Source organism: Hyperolius riggenbachi, chromosome 8, assembly GCF_040937935.1.
Source record: "Hyperolius riggenbachi isolate aHypRig1 chromosome 8, aHypRig1.pri, whole genome shotgun sequence".
Taxonomy (NCBI): Eukaryota; Metazoa; Chordata; class Amphibia; order Anura; family Hyperoliidae; genus Hyperolius; species Hyperolius riggenbachi.
Window position 1 is genome coordinate 273446491 of NC_090653.1, and position 21362 is coordinate 273467852.

Sequence of the window (21362 nt, forward strand, 5' to 3'; positions counted from 1 at the left end):
GATGAAAGGAGGAGGGAAATGTAAGAGTGCAGATTTTTTATCAGCTATTTTGTTAGCAGTAGACATGTTTGAACTTTACCTTGACAGCATGAACTTGATTTGACACGGGACATACTTTTTCATAAAAACAGGTTTTTCAAAGAAAGGCGATACCACAACGATATCGGCACCATACTCGTTAAACCACATATCACCCTCTTACTGCAGCGCAGAATTAAGTCAAGAGCTTCTCTCCACAGGATGTCTCACACTATTAGGAGGGCCTCTGATCCTCTCAGTTACATATAGTGTGTAACAACGGTGGCCGATTACAGTGGAGATCCGTATTGCATATTTTGAAGGTTCTGGTGGCTAATAGGGTTGAGCATGCCAAAAATAGTTTTGGCATGCACAGGGATGTGGCCCATGGTAAAAGCGGTTAAAGAGAAATCTTAAACGAAGAAATGAACTTCATCCCAATCAGCAGCTGATACCCCCTTTTCCACATGAAATCTTTACCTTTTCTCAAATGGATCATAAGGATGCTGACATCACACGGTGGGAGCCTTGTTGCACTGTGGGAAAGAACAGCTGTTTCCAACTACCAAAAAAGCAAGCAGCAGCTACTTCCACTGACATTACCTGCCAGCAGCAAAAATGTCGTTATTTGATAAATGTCAGAATGTAAATCAGGGAAAGGAAAGATTTTACAGTGGGCAAACACTGACTAAATCATTTATACATCATTATTGTAAAAAATAAGCACTTTTGTTCATTACATTATTTTCACTGGAGTTCCTCTTTAACTCACCTATATTGCTGCCTCTCACCAATGTACAACACGCTGCACTTCCATTTCCTGATACATCTGCTTTCCCCAACAGAAGTTCACCTGTGGAGGTGGAAGTACTGAAAAGATGGAAAGCAGCACGCAGCGATATAGGCAAGTTAACCCCTTCTGTCACTGATCGTGCACTGTACACGTGCTTCAAATAAAGTACAAAAAATCCTATTGCCGAGGATGCACAGCCATTACTTGGCTGTACGGTAATATTTTAAATTACATAAAATTTCAAGACATGCAAATCACCCGTCAACACTGAAGGCAGTCATATATTGAAAGTGGATTCTGTATTTCTGGCAATTTTAACAGAAGTGGATTCTCCCTTAAAAAAAATAAAACAATTCAAATGTCTGCCTCGCTTCCAAACACCCTGGCCTGGTAGCACACAATAACTTCACTGTTACAAAACACACACAGAAGCCAGCGTTACATCAGCACCCGCCTAGAGCTATTTCATCATCATTTCCAGTCACATACCACAACAGCCACAGAATGTAAACAAACCATTACTCTCCGCCTGCTCTACTCAAAACAAAACTAAAGCAAAGCCATATTTCCTAAGGAAATGAAAGTTTACGGACCGGTCCAAGACTCTTCATTGCTAGCTAAAGTGAATAGAGGTGTATGCCACTATTATATTTCAAGCAGCCTGTTAAAAAGTAGTGAAAATAAAATAATAATAATACATTTTTTAAAGTTGCTATTTAGTCAGTGTTTTTCTATTGTAAAATCTTTTCTCACCTCGATTTATATTCCGAAACTTATCACAGGTGGCCACACCTTTACTGCTGGCAGGTGATTTCTGAGGAATGTTTGGTTACTGAGAGTTCTAAAGCCAGTAGAAAATATACCTTGTCTCCCAGAATACTCTGGGGGGAGACTTCCACACACCTAATAAGCGTAGGCATCACTGAGAGGGTGGCGCTACATACAATACACAGCATTGTATAGCTATACGGAGTGATTTTGATACCAGGAAAATTACTGTAAAAGTGGTGATCCTGAATAATTTACTGCATTCTACTATAGGTCACTACAGTGCCTCTTTAAGAGAAATCATGGTATACGAGACAGATGGGCATAGAGCTCATGGAGCTGGCAGCAGATTAGGTGTTCCCCAGCTAGTGAAAAACTAATTTGTCAGCTCCTCCATCTGCTACAGAGAGAGGACTCTGTGGCCAGCATTGCAGCTCAACAGAATCTGGTCATTCCAATGAAATATGTACCCACACAATGGAGCTGGCAAAGGAGCTGTAAGACATGAGTGATGTTCGGGAAGGTTGTGGGAGGTTTAAGCAGTAAAAATGACTGTGCTACATTTCTTTTGGGAGCCCCCAGCAGCAAGTAGTGGAGTAAAGAGGCAGTAAGTAACGAGAAGGCATCTTGCGAGTAGACAAGTTTGTGATCCTTTCATGAACATTCATTTGCGGTGGGCCCCATTAACCTCCTTAGCGGTAACCCCGTGTGTGACACAGGGTAAGCCGCCGGAGGGTGCCGCTCAGGCCCTGCTGGGCCGATTTAAATAATTTTTTTTTTGCTGGACGCAGCTAGCACTTTGCTAGCTGCGCCAGCACCCCGATCGCCGCTATCCGGTGCGGCGCGCACCCCCCCCCCCCAGACCCCTGCGCTGCCTGGCCAATCAGTACCAGGCAGCGCCAAGGGGTGGATCGGGTCTCCCAATGACGTCCCGACGTCGCTGACGTCATCCCGCCCCGTCGCCATGGCGATGGGGGAAGCCCTCCAGGAAATCCCGTTCTTTGAACGGGATTTCCTGATCGCCTATCGCCGGAGGCGATCGGCGGGGCTGGGGGTATGCCCAGGGCTCGCTACATGATTTAAAAAAAAATAAAAAAAAAAAAAAACTGCTGCGCTGCCCCCTGGCGGTATTTTTCATACCGCCAAGGGGGTTAAAGGGACTCTAAGCACCTCTCATGGGCATGCGTTTAAAGAGAACCTGTACTGAGTAAAGATATTTAAAATAAACACAGGAGGTAACTTCAAATGAACATTACATAGTTACCTCGCCATCAGTTCCTCTCAGAAGCTCACAATTTTCTTCGGACAATAATTCCTTCCAGTTCTGACAATATTCTGTCAGATCTGAAATATTTCAGTTGCTGTCAATAAAATATCAGTTCCTTTCAGTTATAGCTGAGAGGAAAACTGATGTACCAGGTAATGTCCATGTTTCCCTATGGCTCAAGTGGGCGATGTTACACTTTAGCAGTGTGCTGACCAGGAAGCGGTTATGGGGTAATGGCCATTTTCAAAATGGAGGACGGAAAATTCCCTTGATCACAGTGAACAAACAGGACGCGGGACAGGAGAAAGACACTGAGGAGTAGACTACATGGGAATTATGACTTGTGTATGCTTATTTTGACTTAATTTTCAGTTCAGGTTTTCTTTAAGCCAGACGACTTCCAACAAAGTCATGCTATGACCCCTCTGGAGGAGCCTCTTGCAATGGCCATTCGTGTCACTTACTCTTCCTGCATCATTCAGTGATGCATTTCTCTAACAGAGAAGACGGGTGACCCGGAAGTTATAACATAGCCAAGATGGCATCCACGATGTTTAAATTGAAATCGAATGAAAATTATTTGGTGTAGAATGGCGAATTAGGCATCTAATGAAAGAGGAGAGCACAAGCTACAGAAAGGTATGCATCTTTAAGTACTTTGCAGTACTGGTCGGAGTCTTAAAGGCATACCCATGAAAGGTGCTCGGAATCCCTTTAAAGAGAACCCGAGGTGGGTTTGAAGAATATTATCTGCATACAGAGGCTGAATCTGCCTATACAGCCCAGCCTCTGTTGCTATCCCAAACCCCCCTAAGGTCCCCCTGCACTCTGCAATCCCTCATAAATCACAGCCACGCTGCTGACAAACAGCTTGTCAGAGCTGGCTGTGTTTATCTCTATAGTGTCAGTCTGCTGCTCTCCCCGCCTCCTGCAGAACTTCAGTCCCCGCCTGCATTCCTTCCCTCCCTGCTGATTGGAAGGAAGGGACGGGGGCAGGGACCGGAGCTATGCAGGAGGCGGGGGAGCAGCTGAGACTGACACTACAGATGTAAACACAGCCTCACGGCACGGCTGTGATTTATGAGGGATTGCAGAGTGCAGGGGGACCTTAGTGGGGTTTGGGATAGCAACAGAGGCTGGGCTGTATAGGCAGAATCAACCTCTGTATGCAGATAACATTCTTTAAACACACCTCGGGTTCTCTTTAAAGTCAATGGATCCACAACAAATGAACGAATGTGAAAACGCCTGTGAACGGTTCACGAACAATCGTTTGCGCTGTTTGCCCATCACTATGTTTTAGTGTGGAGAGGGTGGGGGCAGAACTGCATGTCTCATGTAATGGAGCAGGCGTGGAAGCTCTCTTATCCTGCCAGCCACAGAGAGGTGGGGCATAAATTAATGTGTAATGAGGGGGGCATGATAAACAACATGGCGTTATGGAGAGGAGGAACAGAAAATGTAAACATGGCGGAGGCAGAATTAGGTAATCAGAATGACGATGTAAATGTGACAGTATTTAAAGGGAAACCTGAAGTGAGAGGGATACAGAGGCTGCCATCTTCATCTCATTATACATTTTATTATTGATTTTACTGTAGTTGTTTGAGCCACACCCCTGCAGCAAGCATGCAGCCAGCAGAGTCACACTAGAGTCGCAGCATCTGATCTGCATGCTCAGTCTGGGCCAGTGACTAGGTCACTGATTTGATATTGGTGGGGGAGAAGGGTAGCTGAGAACTTAAAGAGGAACTGTAGTGAAAATAAAAATGAATAAAACTGCTCATTGTTTACAATATTCGTTTAGGGCCTATTTCCACTACACGCGGATTCTGAATGCAGAAAACCTGACTCCAATGAATGTCTATGGGCCTGTTTCCACTAAACGCAAGTTTTCTGATGCAGATTTCCCATAGGCATTCATTGGAGTCCGTTTTCTGCATCCAATCTGCGTGTAGTGGAAACAGGCCCTTATACATTATTTAGTCAGTGTTTGCCCATTGTAAAATCATCTCTCTCCCTGATTTACATTCTGAAATTTATAACTGGTGATGGCATCTTTAGTTCTGGCAGGTGATCTGCACGGAATGTTCGTTATTTAGCGTTCTATGCACAGAGGGAGATACTGCTTGCTTACGAGAATCTAGAGTAAGGGGTCTATGCACAACTTATTAATTAATTTGATCCAATAGTAACAACTTTATTGCACAAGTATAAACAGCTCCGTATTGCTCCTATTAGAGAGCCAAGACAAGACATCTAAAAGATATTCCAGATATTCTGCGCAGAGAATATCAGCCTTTAAAAATACAGGGCCAACAAGATACTGCTTAGCATGGCTAAACTTGCTTGCAGGAGCGTCAGTCACGCAGACTCAAAACATTCCTGCAGTCAAGCAACCACTAGACATGCATGCCCAATTTGGCCGGTGAAGCAGATACGTTATCCCTTTGTGTAGCCAGTCGAAAAGGCAATAAGTTAGGCAGAAGCAAGGGGATGCGTAAAAAAAACTGCTAATCAAGCCTTCATATACAGCAGTTGCAGTTCAGCAGTATACTTGCATGTTAGCAGGGTCACTTCGGATCGTCATGGCTGTGCAGGACCTCTGCATTTAAATCTGTGCGCCGCCACTCACGCGGTCTCTGCAAACAAGGCTGTGATAATGCTGCATGGCTAGCGGTGTGTCAGCGTGGTTGGCCAAGCAGATCACGTGCGCACATGCACAGACTTGGTGGCCCCTCCTACCTGCGCGTTTCGCGCCATCAGACGCTTCTTCAGGGCGTCCTGAAGAAGCGCCTGATGACGCAGAGGTCCTGGATGAACTATTATTAGGACTACAATCCTTTCGCTGTGGCCTTGTATGGATTAATTGCCAAGTGCACAGCCATGACGATCCGAAGTGACCCTGCTAACACGCAAGTATGCTGCTGAACTGCAACTGCTGTATATGAAGGCTTGTTAGCAGCTTTTACGCTTCCCCTTGCTTCTGCCTAACACATTGCCTTTTGGACTGGCTACACGGAGGGATAACGTATCTGCTTCACCGGCCAAATTGGGCATGCATGTCTATAATCTTTATGGACTTTATCTCTGGTAGAGGGAGGCAGCTGCTGGGTGAATGACTAAAAGTGTGTGTGTGCATGAGTAATCGGCTAGTGGTTGCTTGACTGCGGGAACGTTTTGAGTCTGCATGACTGACGCTCCTGCAAGCAAGTTTAGCCATGCTAAGCAGTATCTTGTTGGCCCTGGGTTTTTAAATGTTGATATTCTCTGCGCAGGAATATCTTTTAGATGTCATGTCTTGTCTCTCTAATAGGAGCAATACGGAGCTGTCTATATTATTACATTGTATTACACAGGGCGATTTTTTCCTAAAATCAGCAGTTCCATTCTGCTGAATGGAGCTGCTGACACTGGGGAAAGTGTCGTCCTGTGTAGTACAAGTAACTATGGAAAGATGGATATCATTTTAAAGCTCTCTTTCTCCTCTTTCTGGCGACACCTAAATCGTCACCCTATGCCTTTTAGTTTTCTCTATTTTCGCGATTGAAATCGTGGCCGCGGCAATTTTAACCACCTTAGCGGTATGGACGAGCTCAGCTCGTCCATTACCGCCAGAGGGTGCCGCTCAGGCCCTGCTGGGCCGATTTTGATGAAATAAAGAGCAGCACACGCAGCCGGCACTTTGCCAGCCGCGTGTGCTGCCCGATCGCCGCCGCTCTGCGGCGATCCGCCGCGAGCAGCGGCGAAAGAGGGTCCCCCCAGCCGCCTGAGCCCTGCGCAGCCGGAACAAATAGTTCCGGCCAGCGCTAAGGGCTGGATCGGAGGCGGCTGACGTCAGGACGTCGGCTGACGTCCATGACGTCACTCCGCTCGTCGCCATGGCGACAGGAGAAGCCAAACACGGAAGGCTGCTCATTGCGGCCTTCCGTGTTACTTTTGGCCGCCGGAGGCGATCAGAAGAACGCCTCCGGAGCGCCATCTAGTGGGCTTTCATGCAGCCAACTTTCAGTTGGATGCATGAAATAGTTTTTTTTTTATTTAAAAAAAACCCTCATGCAGCCGCCCTGGCGATCTTAATAGAACGCCAGGGTGGTTAATCGCGAAAATAGTGAAAAGTAAAAGGCGTAGGGCGGCGGTTTATATATCATTGGAAAGAGGAGAAAGAGAGCTTTAAAATGATATGCATCTTTCCATAGTTTCTGCACTGCTCGGAGTCCCTTTAAGTTAGAGATTTCTCCAAGGAAAGGGGGTATCGGCTACTGATTGGAATGAAATTCAATCCTGGGCTATAAAGTTCCTCTTTAACCTCCTTGCCGGTTATCCCGAGCTCAGCTCGGGGTAACCTGCGCAGGAGGATATCTCAGGCCCCGCTGGGCCGATTTGCATAATTTTTTTTTTGTTACAAGCAGCTAGCACTTTGCTAGCTGCTTGTAACTTCCGATCGCCGCCGCTCGCCGCCGATCCGCCGCGCCGAGTCGCTCCCTCCCGCCCCAGAGCCCTGCGCTGCCTGGCCAATCAGTGCCAGGCAGCGTTGAGGGGCGGATCGGGATTCCCTATGACGTCCCGACGTCCATGACGTCGGTGACGTCATCCCGCCCCGTCGCCATGGCGACCGGGGAAGCCCTGCAGGAAATCCCGTTCTCAACGGGATTCCCTGCATACTCTGATCGCCGAAGGCGATCGGAGTGGGTGGGGGGATGCCGCCGCTTAGTGGCTATCATGTAGCGAGCCCTTGGCTCGCTACATGATTTAAAATAAAAAAAAAAAAATGTGCGGCGCTGCCTCCTTGCCGGATTTATTAGACCGGCAAGGAGGTTAAAGAGGAACTGTAACATGAAAAGATCCCCTGGGGGGTACTCACCTCGGGTGGGGGAAGCCTCCGGATCCTAATGAGGCTTCCTGCAGCCCTCCGTGCAGCGGTGACGTCAATATTTACCTTCCTGGCTCCTGCGCAGGCGCTCTGACGGCTGTCGGCTCCGAACTACACGGAAATACCCGATCGCCGTCGGGTCTGCTCTACTGCGCAGGCGCAAGTTTCCTGCGCCTGCGCAGTAGAGCGGACCCGAATGAGATCGGGTATTTCCGTGTAGTTCGGAACGGAAAGCCGCCACAGCGCCCCCCGCTGGAGCCAGCAAAGGTAAATATTGAACTGACAGTCGGCACAGTCGCCGGCTGTTCTGAGGGCTGCGGCGAGACCTCCGTGGGACAGAGGACAGAGGACGGCGTGGGAAGCCTCATTAGGATCCGGAGGCTTCCCCCACCCGAGGTGAGTACCCCCCAGGGGATCTTTTTAATGTTACAGAGTCTCTAAGTGCGAGTGCACTGCTTACTGAACAGCAATTAACCACATTTAGAGCACATTTAGAGCAAAGGGGAAGCTGTAAGTTGCAGGGCTGTGTATGTTCTACAGATGAGAATAGCAAATACCGTACTTTTCCTCCACAGCTTCAGAAAAACATCCGTTGGCAGCAGAATGATACCATGCCAAATGAAAGAGAAATCTGTAAAACGAAATTGGGAAGTTTCCCTTCAGGGTTGGTCAACCTCAAGGTCATTTTTGGAAATAAAAATAAGGGAAAAAATGGTTACAGAAAATCTCTAATGAGATGTGGCTTTTCAAACAAGCCTTTCCCTGACACCGATCTCCACAAGGTCAGGGAGCTGTTTATGCAAAGAGGATGATCTCACCAGCTAATCACTGCTCAGCGCTGTGGCTTGGAACATGGATTTATATTCTATTTATATTCTATTGAACACTGAGCCAGGGCACATTAAAGCAAACCTGAAATAAGAACTTCCTTTCTGCTCTAAAAACATAAGCAACAGCATAATTCTAACTTATGGGAATACACTAAACCTGGTGCGTCCATGGTTCAGGGGTGACTTGTGGATGTTCTCCCCCCAATTACAGTACGTCCCCCTAGTACCTCCTGTGCTCCCCACATGTACTCATGCCGCCCCTTGTTTTGTCCCCCGCTGTGCCAGTGTCCTCTATTGTCCCCCTTTTGTCTTCCTCTGTGCCCCTTTTTGTCCCCCAGTGTCCTTGCTCTGCTGGGGGGGGGGGGTTGGCAAGGAGGGCACAGGGGGAGACAGAACAGTACAGGGAGTCCTCAACATCATGAATGGTTGGCGGTTCATATCGGAGAGAATTTCCCCCCTTTAGGGGAAGAAAAAGTGCATCTTAAAGTCCAAAACATACAGTAATTACTTGCTTCACAAATAAAACTTTACTTTGTTAGAGATAAAAAAGTGATACGACTACTGAAAAATTCCTGGGGCTTCCCCCAGCCCCCTCTAGACTGATCGCCCCCTCGTCCTCAGTTGCCTCCTGGTTCTTCTGCAATTGGCCCCAGAAAGTCCTCCTGTCCTTGGCCATCTGCACATGTGTGTCCAGGACGCGCGCCCCCTCCTGTCACTGGGTCTGTGTCGTATGCTCCCGGTAAATCAAGCGCATGTGGCTGGACTGCGCAATTTACCAGGGCCAGTTGCAGACGAACCAGGTGGCAACTGAGATCAACGAGGGAGCAATTAGGTCGGAGGGAGCTGGAGGAAGCACCAGCTTTTGTATATTTTTTTTCTTCGAATCCCCATCTCAGGTAAAATGTAAGCCTGCAGGATGTGCTATGAGAGCATTCTACAGGAAAAATCAGAGGGAGTGCAGATATTAAACTCATAGATTACCAAAACTTCTCTAAAACCCACTTCTTTTCCAAAACTGGATGCCTTTTCATTTTCCCATCCATTTTTTGTTGTACTTACAGACACGACTGTTGAGCAGCAAATATGGAAATCTGAGAATCTCCAACAGTGGAACCCGCACATTGCTCTCAAAATTTGGGCCAGTGTACCCGATAAGTTGCTTATCTCCATCCTCTTCCACTAAGAAGAGCTCATCGTCCTCTTCAATCTCTTTCCGCATGGACTCCTCCAGCTGCGAGATGAGCCGCGATGTCTCCATCTTCCACAATGCCTGAGGAGGACAGAAGAAACATCTGCTAGTCACACACAGTATACTCTATAAAATATAAACTATGAATCATGCTTGTCCACTAGGGATGGTCAAGCAGTTTCCAAAAAATCCAAGTTCATGTTGGATAATGCAAATTCTGTATGCAAATGTCAAGCCTGCTAGGTTCCCTCAAGGTGGATTTTGACTAGTCTATGTTCAAGAAGCATAAATTGACAGTTTGCATAAGTTCGTAATTATTGGCATCTCATTGAACATCCTTGGGGACAGTTCAGACAGGTTGTGAAAGCATTTTGTTTCCTTTCGTTTGAACAGTTTCAAAATGCTTTTTTATACTGCCCATTTATTTTGCAAATTATTTGCAGTGGTTTGTGTAATCAGCTGCATTTAAAAGCTTGGGGACTCCCAGAAGCCGCATGTAGCGCCTGTGAAAGCATGATCTACCGCCCCAATTCAAAAGATGGCGGCAAATGTTTATACAGTCGCCTAGATGAATGCTTTCATTCTTTCCAATGAAGAAGGGGTCGAGCTCTTCTACAGCCTATCGTTAACCAACACGGCAAAGAAATAAAAATGTCTCCAATGTCCTTCTGCTGGATACTTTCACAACTCTGCAACAAGTCATAAACTGCAGAAACATTTACCCACATGGACAACACTTGCAAGCCTTACCCCACTTCAACAGTCTCCCATATCAATACCAAAGAGTACTTCTGCCCACTCCACACAGCCAAACCCCAACCCTTCTGTGCTGCCTAGACCTGGTCTTTCACTACAGTGAAAATAATGTAATAAAAAGGTGCTTAATTTTTACAATAATTATGTATAAATGATTTAGTTAGTGTTTGCTCATTGTAAAATTTTTCCTCTTCCTGATTTACATTCTGACATTTATCACATTTTACTGCTGGCAGGTGATGTCACTGGAAGGAGATGCTGCTTGCCTTTTTTGGCACTTGAAAAAAGCTCTTATTTTCCACAATGCAACAAGGCTCCCACAGTGTGATGTCAGGAACTCAGAGCTGTGAGGCGCTGACATTACACTGTGGGAAGGGTTTCACCACAATATCAGCCATACAGAGCCCCCTGATGATCAGTTTAAGAAAAGGAATAGATTTATCATGGGAAAGGGGGTATCAGCTACTTATTGGGATGAAGTTCAATTCTTCGTTACGGTTTCTCTTTAACATCCCTTTCATGTACTTAACATCCCCTCCACTGCCCGGGTTTCTAACCTCAGCCAAAACCTCCATTGCCTAACCTTAAAACGGCCGTGTACCGAGAGAGATCTGGAGTCTGGCATATTACCTCCTTTAACAGAAAGATTGATCTTCTTGGCTCTCCTTCTGATTCTGTACTTCAAATACTTTAAGCCACCAACCCAAACAAGAATACAGACTGGGTGCTTTGACTAAACTCTAATCACACCAACGGGGTGAGAAAAAGGCTACTTGTTATACATACATTTCCCAATTGAATGGCTTCAGCTGTTATGGATAGGCAAGAACGGCTATGCTTGTTATGGTGGAGGAAGTCACACTCATTCTCTGTATGGTGATGGGCATATTTATTATGTGAGAAAGGGATAAAAGGGGATATAGTTATAAAGTTACAAGGAGGGGAGCATATCTATAAGTGTTATGGTGAAGCAGTCAGCTATAACTCCAGCGAGGGTGGGGAGGAGCTTGGCTAAACTTGCTAGGAGGAGGAAATTTATTTTATACTAACAAGGGGGCAAATCTACAGTACTTTGTGTTGTCTTTAACTTGTCTCTTCGTAGTTTCAAAAATACGAGGGTCAAATAGTAGGGTCAGGTATATAAGGTATGCAGTTTTTTTATAACACGGTCAACACGTTTGTTCCCTCAGGCTGGTATTACCTTGTGCAGCTGCGGAGCCTCCTCGCGAGCCTTGTGGTATTCCACCACACACTCCATGCAGTAGGAGAGATCATCGTTGGCCCCAATAAGATCCTCACTTGGTAACTCTGTAGCGGCATAGCTCTTCAGCAGTTCTGCTACCTCAGAACCACTGGGGGTGCACCAGCGACAGGTGCTCATTATTCTGTGAGTGACAAAAAACAAAAATGAGAAATCCGTGAGAACCAGGTGCCAAGATATTCAACTCAATGAATAACTAGAGCACTAGATGCAATTAACTACAGCTACAAAAAAAAATAAAAATGTAAAAATGTAAAACAATGTATCATGCGCAAATAAAATACATTGGCTGGGCTCTGCCTGCAGAAAACTGGTTATCATTGTTTGCACAGCACGATATGAAGAACTTCTTCACAAAGTTTGATCATTTTGGTCTAGAATACAAAGTTTACAGTGCAGAAAACGCTGTTTTTAGCAATGGCTCAATAATTATTAGAAGCAAAGAAAAACATTTTGCAAAAATAAACAGAAAAAACTAAGGGCTCTTTCACATTAGGGCAGATTTTCTGCGTTTCAACGCAAAGGATAAAGTTTACGTTACCCAAGGTGAAATGAAAGTCCATAGACTTTCATTTTAGCTTTCACATATAACGCAGCCTTTTTGTGTGCGTTGCGTTGCACTGCACCCAGGCGCAGTTTTTTGGCCAACGCTAGCTTTATGCGTTACAATGTTAGTCAATGTAAAACGCACACTATGCGCGTTTTTAATCCGTTAATGCAGGCAATCAGTCCCAGAATGCAACAGAGGAACAATGTAGAAAGTTGAAAACTAAAAGAAAAAAAAAATTATCTGCGTTTTCCTATGTCCTGTAACGCATTGAAAACGGATTAAAAACGCACACTCACTGCAGTGCAAAACGCATATCAAAACGCATACAACAAAACGTATGCTTTGAGCGTTCTCCAACGCACTATGGGCTAAACTGGAGGGTAGGTAGGCATAATCAAGGGACCTGTAAGTATAAGGGCACCATAGTGGTTGAATTGATCTGCCTTAATTATTAGATTTTCTAGTGAGTGTGGTTGTTCCTCCCAGTGCTGTGCGTCCGGGACATCTTGGGTCGGACCCTGTTGGGCAGCAGATCGATAAAAGATTGCACACCACGGTTGAGGTGCTGGGACCCATAAACGACAAACAGAAAAATCCAAGAGGTCCGCACACTCGAAGAATAAGCATCCAAGATTTATTCAAACATCGTGACAAAGTTCCATTCCAAAGACCAACGATTCGTTTCGGGGCCCCGTGGGGTCCTCTTTGTCAAGGCAACATGAACACCATTCTGTTCGTGTTGCCTTGACAAAGGGGACCCCACGGGGCCCCGAAACGAATCGTTGGTCTTTGGAATGGAACTTTGTCACGATGTTTGAATAAATCTTGGATGCTTATTCTTCGAGTGTGCGGACCTCTTGGATTTTTCTGTTGGGCAGCAGGGTACCCCTTCATGTGTCCGGCTCTCCTACAGGATGGGCTGAAGGATGTGGGATTCCAGGAGGGTTGTATTCACCAGTGCAGTTTGTCGGGGGCATGCTGGGCACCGGAGTCTCAACGTGTCTGGGTCCCTAATGGGGTGGGCTGGGGGTGTCAGGGGCTCCCCCAAGGCTGGTAAGGTACTGGGCCGATTGAGGGGGATATGCTTTTCCAGGTGTGGCAAAAATGTCAACACTGATAATGTGATCTAATTTTTTACCTTGTTTTTGATCAGTGGAGGACAAATATATATATAAAATACTCACACACATATGGTTTTTACATGTATTTAAACCATTTTAAACATTTTCGAATATGACGAAATAACCAAAATCATTCACGTTAAATCAAAGAAATTTTCTCAATACGAAATATTTATCATTAGTAATTCACCCTGGCCCTAGTAAATACTGCATAGGTCTTCATATCCCAGTTCAAAAGGTATGATCGATTATTCTGTCTGTGACAGATACAATCATTTCTTTGCAGAAATCAAAAAAAAAATAATAAAAAAAATCGTTGTTGGTCACAAAGGAATATTTCCAATCACTTATTTTCATTAAAAAAAAAATAAAAAAATAAAAAAAATTTAATAATTCCTATTACGGCCTATGGTGGCGCTGGCTGCGCCCAAGTCTCCTGCACTAGATTATTAGTGTTCGCCTTGAAGCCCATCTATTGGCACAGCTGAATTATTAAAAATTAAACAGCACACATGAAAAATACTCACTGCAGACCAGCTATCCAGGATCCATTGCTGTCCCTACAGCCAAGTTCAATGTAGAGATCTTCATTAGCACAAAAATGTACTATTTTGTGTAGTCACATATGCCGTGCTGCAGAGACTCCCCTCCGTTTGTGTCCTAATTCTGGCACTACAACATGCATAATGCAACATCAAACTATCAAAAGATTAGGAGCAGGCAGGGGACAGGGAACAGCGCAGGTAGCTATGGCTTTCTTTTACAGGAGGACACCAGAATTTTAGTTTTTAGACTGGATATCCGCTTTAAGTATGGTAAAACGGAGGTGCTAAAGGGGTTGGGGCCAAAAAGCAAAATCAATTAACTCTGATCTTGTCACTAAACTCAGGGGGGGCGGGGGCTATAGCGTGGCGTGGGGGGGCAGATAGCGGCGGATGGGGGACACAGAGCCATGTCATTAGGCAGAGAACATGCCACTGTGTCCCATCTGCCCCCCGAAGATCCACCTCGGGGGGCAGATGGGACTCGTTCAGAGACGCTAGAGGGCACCGCTCAGGCCCCACTGGGCCGATTTTGATAACTTTTTTTTCAAACACGCAGCAAGCACTTACACGCAGCTAGCACTTTGCTAGCTGCGTGTTTGCTCCAATCGCCGCCGATGCGCCGCTACCCGCAGGAGCCCCCCCGAGACCCCGTGCGCAGCCTGGCCATTCAGTGCCAGACAGTGCTGAGGGATGGATCGGGACTCCCTATGACGTCACGACATCGATGACGTCATTCCGTTCGTCGCCATGGCGACTGGGGAAGCCCTGCAGGAAATCCCGTTCAGAACGGGATTTCCTGACGGCGATCAGAAGGGTGGGTGGGATTCGGCTGGGAGGGGGGGGGGGCATCATGTGGCTAGCGCTAGGCTAGCTACATAATTAAAAAAAAATTAGGTTTAAAGAACCATGTGCAGCTGTGCGGCTGCGCATAATCATAACGCTAGGGAGGTTAACTAGTTGCATTTCAAAAACACCAGCTTTGCATTTAAAGGCGATGGACCAGCAAGCTGACAACAACATATCTATACATGACATGAAAAGCCCCCAAAGCATAATCATTATTGAGGTACAGGAGAGCCTGGGACACATTGTGAGAAAGTGAGAGATTGAAGACGGATTCAAACAAATCAAATAATTCAGCCCAAGATTTCGTTGCAACCGGACAAGGGAGCCCACACTTCCACAACCCCTATAGCAATTCATTCATTTTTGTTTTAGTTCTCATTTGTTACATTTTCCCTGCTTCTAATTAGTACTACTGTAATGTGTATTAATGGCCACTTGTCGCTGGGGGCAGTGTGAGACAACAACAGAGGACTTCTGATTCCAAGAGCTTACAGCACGTTCTGCCCACTGAGGTCAAAAGCAGTGCACTTATTTCAAATTTAACTCTACTGAAGCAGCTAAAGGGTTAACAGTAATATCTTTAAAGTGGGTCTGAGATACATTTTTACTATATTGCATAATTGTGTTCCTTTCATATAGTTTATAGGGCATTCTTCAAGCCCTTTTTTTTGTTTTAACTACTTGCTGCATGCCGTGCAGTATATTCACGGCCCTTTAAAAAAGACAGGATGCAGCAGGGCCGTGAAAACAAGTCTGCAGCGGCATGCAGCCGCCGCTCGCTCCCGTTCGCGCGTGCGCGCGCACCGCCGTTACCGCCGCTTAGAGGGGAAGTTAATGAATGGGACCGCAGGTCCCATTCATAAATTAAGTCCCCGATTCAATGAATACCAGCGTCTACGAGACGCCGGCATTCATTGTATCTTCCTGTGTTACACAGCCACGGATTACTTCCGATTCACGTGCTTACGTACGTGAATCGGAAATGACGACTGAGGACATCTTGTGGCCAAATAGTATATTGCACCAAAATTGATTTTTATTATATAAAAATCCCCACATTGACTGATATAATTAACTATTTCCCTCCCACACCCTCCCATAATACCCAAACTTTTTTTTTTTTTAAAAGGGGGAAAAAAAATTACATAAAAAAAAAATAAAAAAAAATTATATATATATATATATATATATATATATATATATATATATATATATATATATATATATATATATATATATATATATATATATATATATATATATATATATATATATATATATATATATATATAGTTACCTTAGGGACTGAACTTTTTAAAAATTTATGTCAAGGCAGTATATTACTATTAATTTTTAATTTATGGGCTTGTAATTAGTGATGGACGCAAAATTGAAAAAATGCACCTTTATTTCCAAATGAAATATTGGCGCCATACATTGTACTAGGGAAATTTTTTGAATGTTGCAATAACCGGGACAAACTGGCAAATAAAATGTGTGGCTTTTATCCACAGTAGAATGTTTTATTTTAACACTATAATGGTAAAAAACGGAAAAATAATGCATTTTATATTTTTTTTTCTTATTATTCATGTTAAAATGCATTTAGGATAAAAATAATTCTTGGCATACTGTAACTCCCAAAGAAAGCCTAATTGGTGGCAAGAAAAACAAGATATAGATCATTACGCTGTGATTAGTAGTGATTAAGTTATTGGTAAAAGAAAGGGAGGAGCGCTGACAGGTGAAAATTGCTCTGGTCCACAAGAGGAAAAATGCCTCAGGTGTCAAGTGGTTAATACTCTAATTCCCTATAAACTTAACAAGACTCGCCCACAGCTTTCCCAGTGCCTTGGCAGTCTTAGACCCATGTAGCAAGGGCTTATGGGAGCTCAGTCTGGGGTAGGAGGAGAGGTTACTAGACCGGTATTTCAGAGGCAGAGGGGAGGAGGAGATGGGAGTGAAGTTTTCACAGGCTGAGGGCTGGAGATGCAGAGCAGCTTACCTGTGTGTGTAAGGATTACAAACAGAACATGGCTGCTCTCATTGTATCACTGGAATAATCATATATTGTTGAAGCTGTTTGCAGCTAGATTTGCTGCGTAAACTATCTAAACTTTAGGTAACATATACAGACAAGTTACTTGTTATAGTTAGTTTTTCATCTCAGACCCGCTTTAAGGATGTTGGATTTAACGATTCCGGCTATTCTATGACAAATTCGATTTCTCTGTTCAGTATTATTTTAAGCATTTAGTAAGTGTACACAATACAAAAACAGAAAGTCTCACACCTGTAAGGCTCCCTGCACACTGCATGTGATTCAGATTCTTCATCTGTTTTTACATCAGATTCCGATTTTTAATCTTTACTGCATGCTGCATTTTTTGATCCGTTTTTCTGTTGAATATATTCAGGGAAAATCGGAAACGGAAAACGGATTTGCAGTGTGCAGGGAGCCTAAGAGTTCACAAGCTGCAGCAAACACCTGAAAAATGCAAGAAAATGCACACTCCTGTGCCAAGAAAAGGCTGCAATAGCATTTTAAACCTAGAAAATAACCAGGTGAGTCCTGGGTCAATTATTTTCCGTCAATTTGATCAGACTTGTCAGTTACAGGCGAATATCCAGTTATCAGCAATTAAAAGAACCATATACAACGTTAGAAACAAAAGCCAAAGGATTTTAGCCATTATCTCAATAACATGTTTCCAAAAATGCTTTACATTATCACAGGAACAAAATGAGAGTGATAGCAGGGCCGTGGAGTCGGAATGTTGGAGCCATTTTGGGTACCTGGAGTTGGTGGATTCATAAACTGAGGAGTCGGAGTCGTGAGTTGGAGTCGGATGATATTAGTACCAAATCCACAGCCCTAGTAAGTATTAGACTAAGGAGTCTGAAGCTGGCCACTAACGGTCCAATTTCTAGCGAAAAATCGTTCCAGCGATCAGAAATTCTGATCGGATTGGTTGTAAATAATCTCTATTGGTGGACACAATCGATTATGAATGAGTGAAAAAAAATGTCACCTGAATGAATTTTCGTCAAACGAAAATTTGGATTTTCTTGGTGGTCGTGATAGATAGGAAGCAATGATTGGTTAGTTGATGGTGTAGTGAACGATTTTTCATCCGATCAGAATTTCTGATCGCTCGAACGATTTTTCGCTAGAAATTGGACCGTTAGTGGCCACCTTGAGTTGAGGAGTCGGAGCCATTTTGGGTACCTGGAGTCGGAGTCTGTGGTTTCATAAACTGAGGAGTTGGGAGTCCTTAGTTAGCATCGGATGATTTTAGTACCAAAACCAAAGCCCTGGTAAGTATCAGACTAAGGAGTCAGAGCTATTTTGGGTACCTGGAGTCGGAGGTTTCATAAACTGAGGTGTCGGAGTTGGAGTCTGATGATTTTTGTACAGACTCCACAGCCCTGCGTGATAGTGCCATGCTCCTGACATCCCTGGAAACATGACAGGGAATCGTTATAACAGTTTTTTAAAAGGTTCGGTACCAGTAACTGAACAATTTTTATTCAGTTTCCCTAAAATAAACAGTTGCAGAGGTGTTGGTAATAACCAGAGTTTTGTACAGCAGGAGACATTGGCAGCGCTTCCAAACAGAGGCTGCATCCGAATTGACTGCCTGCCATAGATGTGTAGAGCTCCACAATTGTGGACTAAAATACACAACATGCATTCAAAACAGGTACAGCAAAGGAGGACATCAGCTTCAGTATAAATAATATGTGCACAAATTATTACCTACTAGACTTCCCCACGGCAGTGACAGGTCCTCTCGGGGAAGACCTACCGCTAGTCTAACGATAACAACACAATTTTTTCCTAGTGCTGCTAGTCATAAAATGGTATACACATTTCTCTCAAACAGACATCAAACAAATGACAGCGCTCATAGGCTGCAACTGAATTGTAGACCAACAGATCACCGCCATAGGGAAGTCTAGTAGGGAATAATTTGTGCACATATTATACTGAAGCTGATGTCCTCCTTTGCTGTACGTGTTTTGAATGCATGTTGTGTATTTTAGTCCACAATTGTGGAGCTCTGCACATCTATTGCAGGTAGTCAATTCGGGTGCAGCCCTTGTTTGGAAGCGCTGCCAATGTCTCCTGCTGTACAAAACTTATGTAAGTATACTTATGGCTAGCTGCATCCATGTGCATCAATTTGCATTTCAATTATAGATTAGGACTAGTACATGATTTGCATTCAAGGCATGTATTTAGCCCTGTGGGGCTCTGCATGCCTCTGTTGGTCTACAATTCAGTTGCAGCCTATGAGCGCTGTCATTTGTTTGAGGTCTGTCAATAACCAGAGTTTAGTATCCAGCACCCTTCTAACAACTTCCTGCCAGGCAGTAAGGTAAATGGAGTATGTTTATTACCGAAGAAAACACTATTAAAGTGATTAAGCAATAATGAAGTCAAGCCAGGTGCTGTAGGGCAAAACCAACATGTTCCTTGAAATAAAGTTGGCATATCAGAAGTACAAGACTGAAAACATCCCAGGAATGAGGTAACCAGGCTCCTAACACTTGAAGATTTCTAGAAATGTCTTCAATAGAGCCGGCTCCTAAGGATTTCAGGCCGGTTCTCACTAGTAACTGCAAAACGTTAGCGATTATCGCTAGGGTTTTGCGATTAACGCTTTAAAATCGTGTTTGGCAATCAGAGGGAATTGGCAGCGATCACAGCAGTGAGATCATGGCTATATACTTTATATTGCGCTAGCGATAGTCGGTGATTCAGCCACTAGCGGTATTTGCCCCAGTGAGAACGGGCCCTTCCCGTTTGCTCCTGGATAGAAACTCACAGTTATTCCAAACATACTGTGATATGGGGTCATACATTGTACCAGAGAAACATTTTAAACGTTGCAATAACCGGGACAAATGGGCAAATAAAATGTGTGGATTTTAATTATGGTAGCATATATTATTTTAAAACTATAATGGGCAAAATCTGAGAACATTTTTTCCATTTTTTTCAAATTTTTCCTGTTAAAGCACAGTTAGAATAAAATAATTCTTAGCAAAAAGTACCCCCCAAAGAAAGTCTAATAGGGGGCGAAAAAAACAAAATATACATTGTTTCGATGTAAAAAGTAGTAATGAAGTTATAGGCGAATGAATGTAAGGAGCGCTGACAGGTGAAAATTGCTGTTTTTTTGAGGGGAAAAACCCTTGGAGGTGAAGTGGTTAATCATCGTTCAGCACAATGTTTACAAGTGTGTGTCTTATTAAAAATAGGTCCTCTGGGTTAAGTTTCATATTCTTACTAACTGTAAGCTTACCAGCGTCATGTCTGCCTTGTGGTTACTCAGATATGACATATGAAATGACACAAAACATATATAGGAAAAAACATTGTTACAGATTATATATTGTGTATATGAACTGTCACAGGAGCCCTAGTGGCTGACCGCACTCAGCCTTCTAAACGGTGCCAGCGCACAGATCGTGCGAACTCTGGTCGCAGTCAATGCGCAGGAACCGTTAAGAATTAGCCGCAGACAACTCAGAAGGGAGCCTGTGAGACACGGGTAATTACAACGTACACACGATTCCACGGTATCTGCCACCACCATTGGTATGGGCCAGTGGACCCGATTTACTGACTGACTAGTCCTGCGAATAAAACGGTTAAACACACGGTATTCTGTCTAGCCAACAACAAACAAACAGTAGTAGCGTCTCTCCAGAGACCCGGGATCAGTTCTGTGTGTGCTGATAAGCAGGGTAGCGGAACAGTGAATGACTTGGAGGAAGTCTTTTATTCACAGCAATATAAATAATATATACAGACAATTATTAAAATCAACAATTATTAAAACAGTAATAGCCAGTATAAAAAATAAAAGAAGGGAGAAAAATACTTAGTTCCTGGAAAGATGTCCTTTTTGTGGGAAAAATCAGAGTTCTGGGTTTCAATCAAAGTTCAGACCAGGTGGATGCCAGCATATCCTCAAGCTGGCACCGATGAGTTCAAGATGTTTTCAGGGTGGAGTACACTGAGTTTGGCTCCTCTGCCATTCTTATGCCCCTGATTCAGTAGGAGGGAGTGAGGGCGGGCCCACACACCCCCTTAGAACATGAGATGAGTCCTCCCCTTGTCCTGGGGGACCAGAAATCATGCCTTAACCATATATGGGCTCTATCTCACAGAACCGTACAGGTCAGGGCAGATTTACTAATATTTTCAGGTCTGCCTCGATGTACCCAGCAGCCTGATACCAAACATGAGGGGTGGGACCCCTGTGGTATCATTAGGGCACTGTTGAACTGCCTAACGGGCAGTCTTTACCTCAGAATGTTCTGAGATGTTCTCAGAACCAACGCCAGGCAGGGCCCTACATGCTCTGTTAGTTTGGAGGGTCTGCCAGCCTGGCAACACAGAAAATATGATACATATAGCCGTTTATGGAATATGATCTACATTTGGGATTGATAGCAGGTCATTCCCAGGCAAAGGCTCTTTGAAGTTTGGGCAGCTAGCTAGGTGTCAGCTCCCCTGCTGGGAGGGAGCC

At 44.3% G+C, this 21362-nt stretch overlaps 1 protein-coding gene across 4 annotated transcripts in view; it reads right to left on the bottom strand.

Annotated features, from left to right (window-relative positions):
• Window positions 1-21362, bottom strand: part of SETX (senataxin) — a 142081-nt gene that overhangs the window by 98900 nt on the left and 21819 nt on the right. For 2 of the 4 annotated variants that reach the window (XM_068248869.1, XM_068248870.1), the window contains exons 2-3: window positions 11696-11879; window positions 9609-9819 (exon numbers count right to left, since the gene is read on the bottom strand). In XM_068248869.1, the coding sequence (XP_068104970.1) occupies window positions 9609-9819; window positions 11696-11879 (395 nt within the window). The other 2 variants (XM_068248867.1, XM_068248871.1) reach the window with 2 other exon arrangements.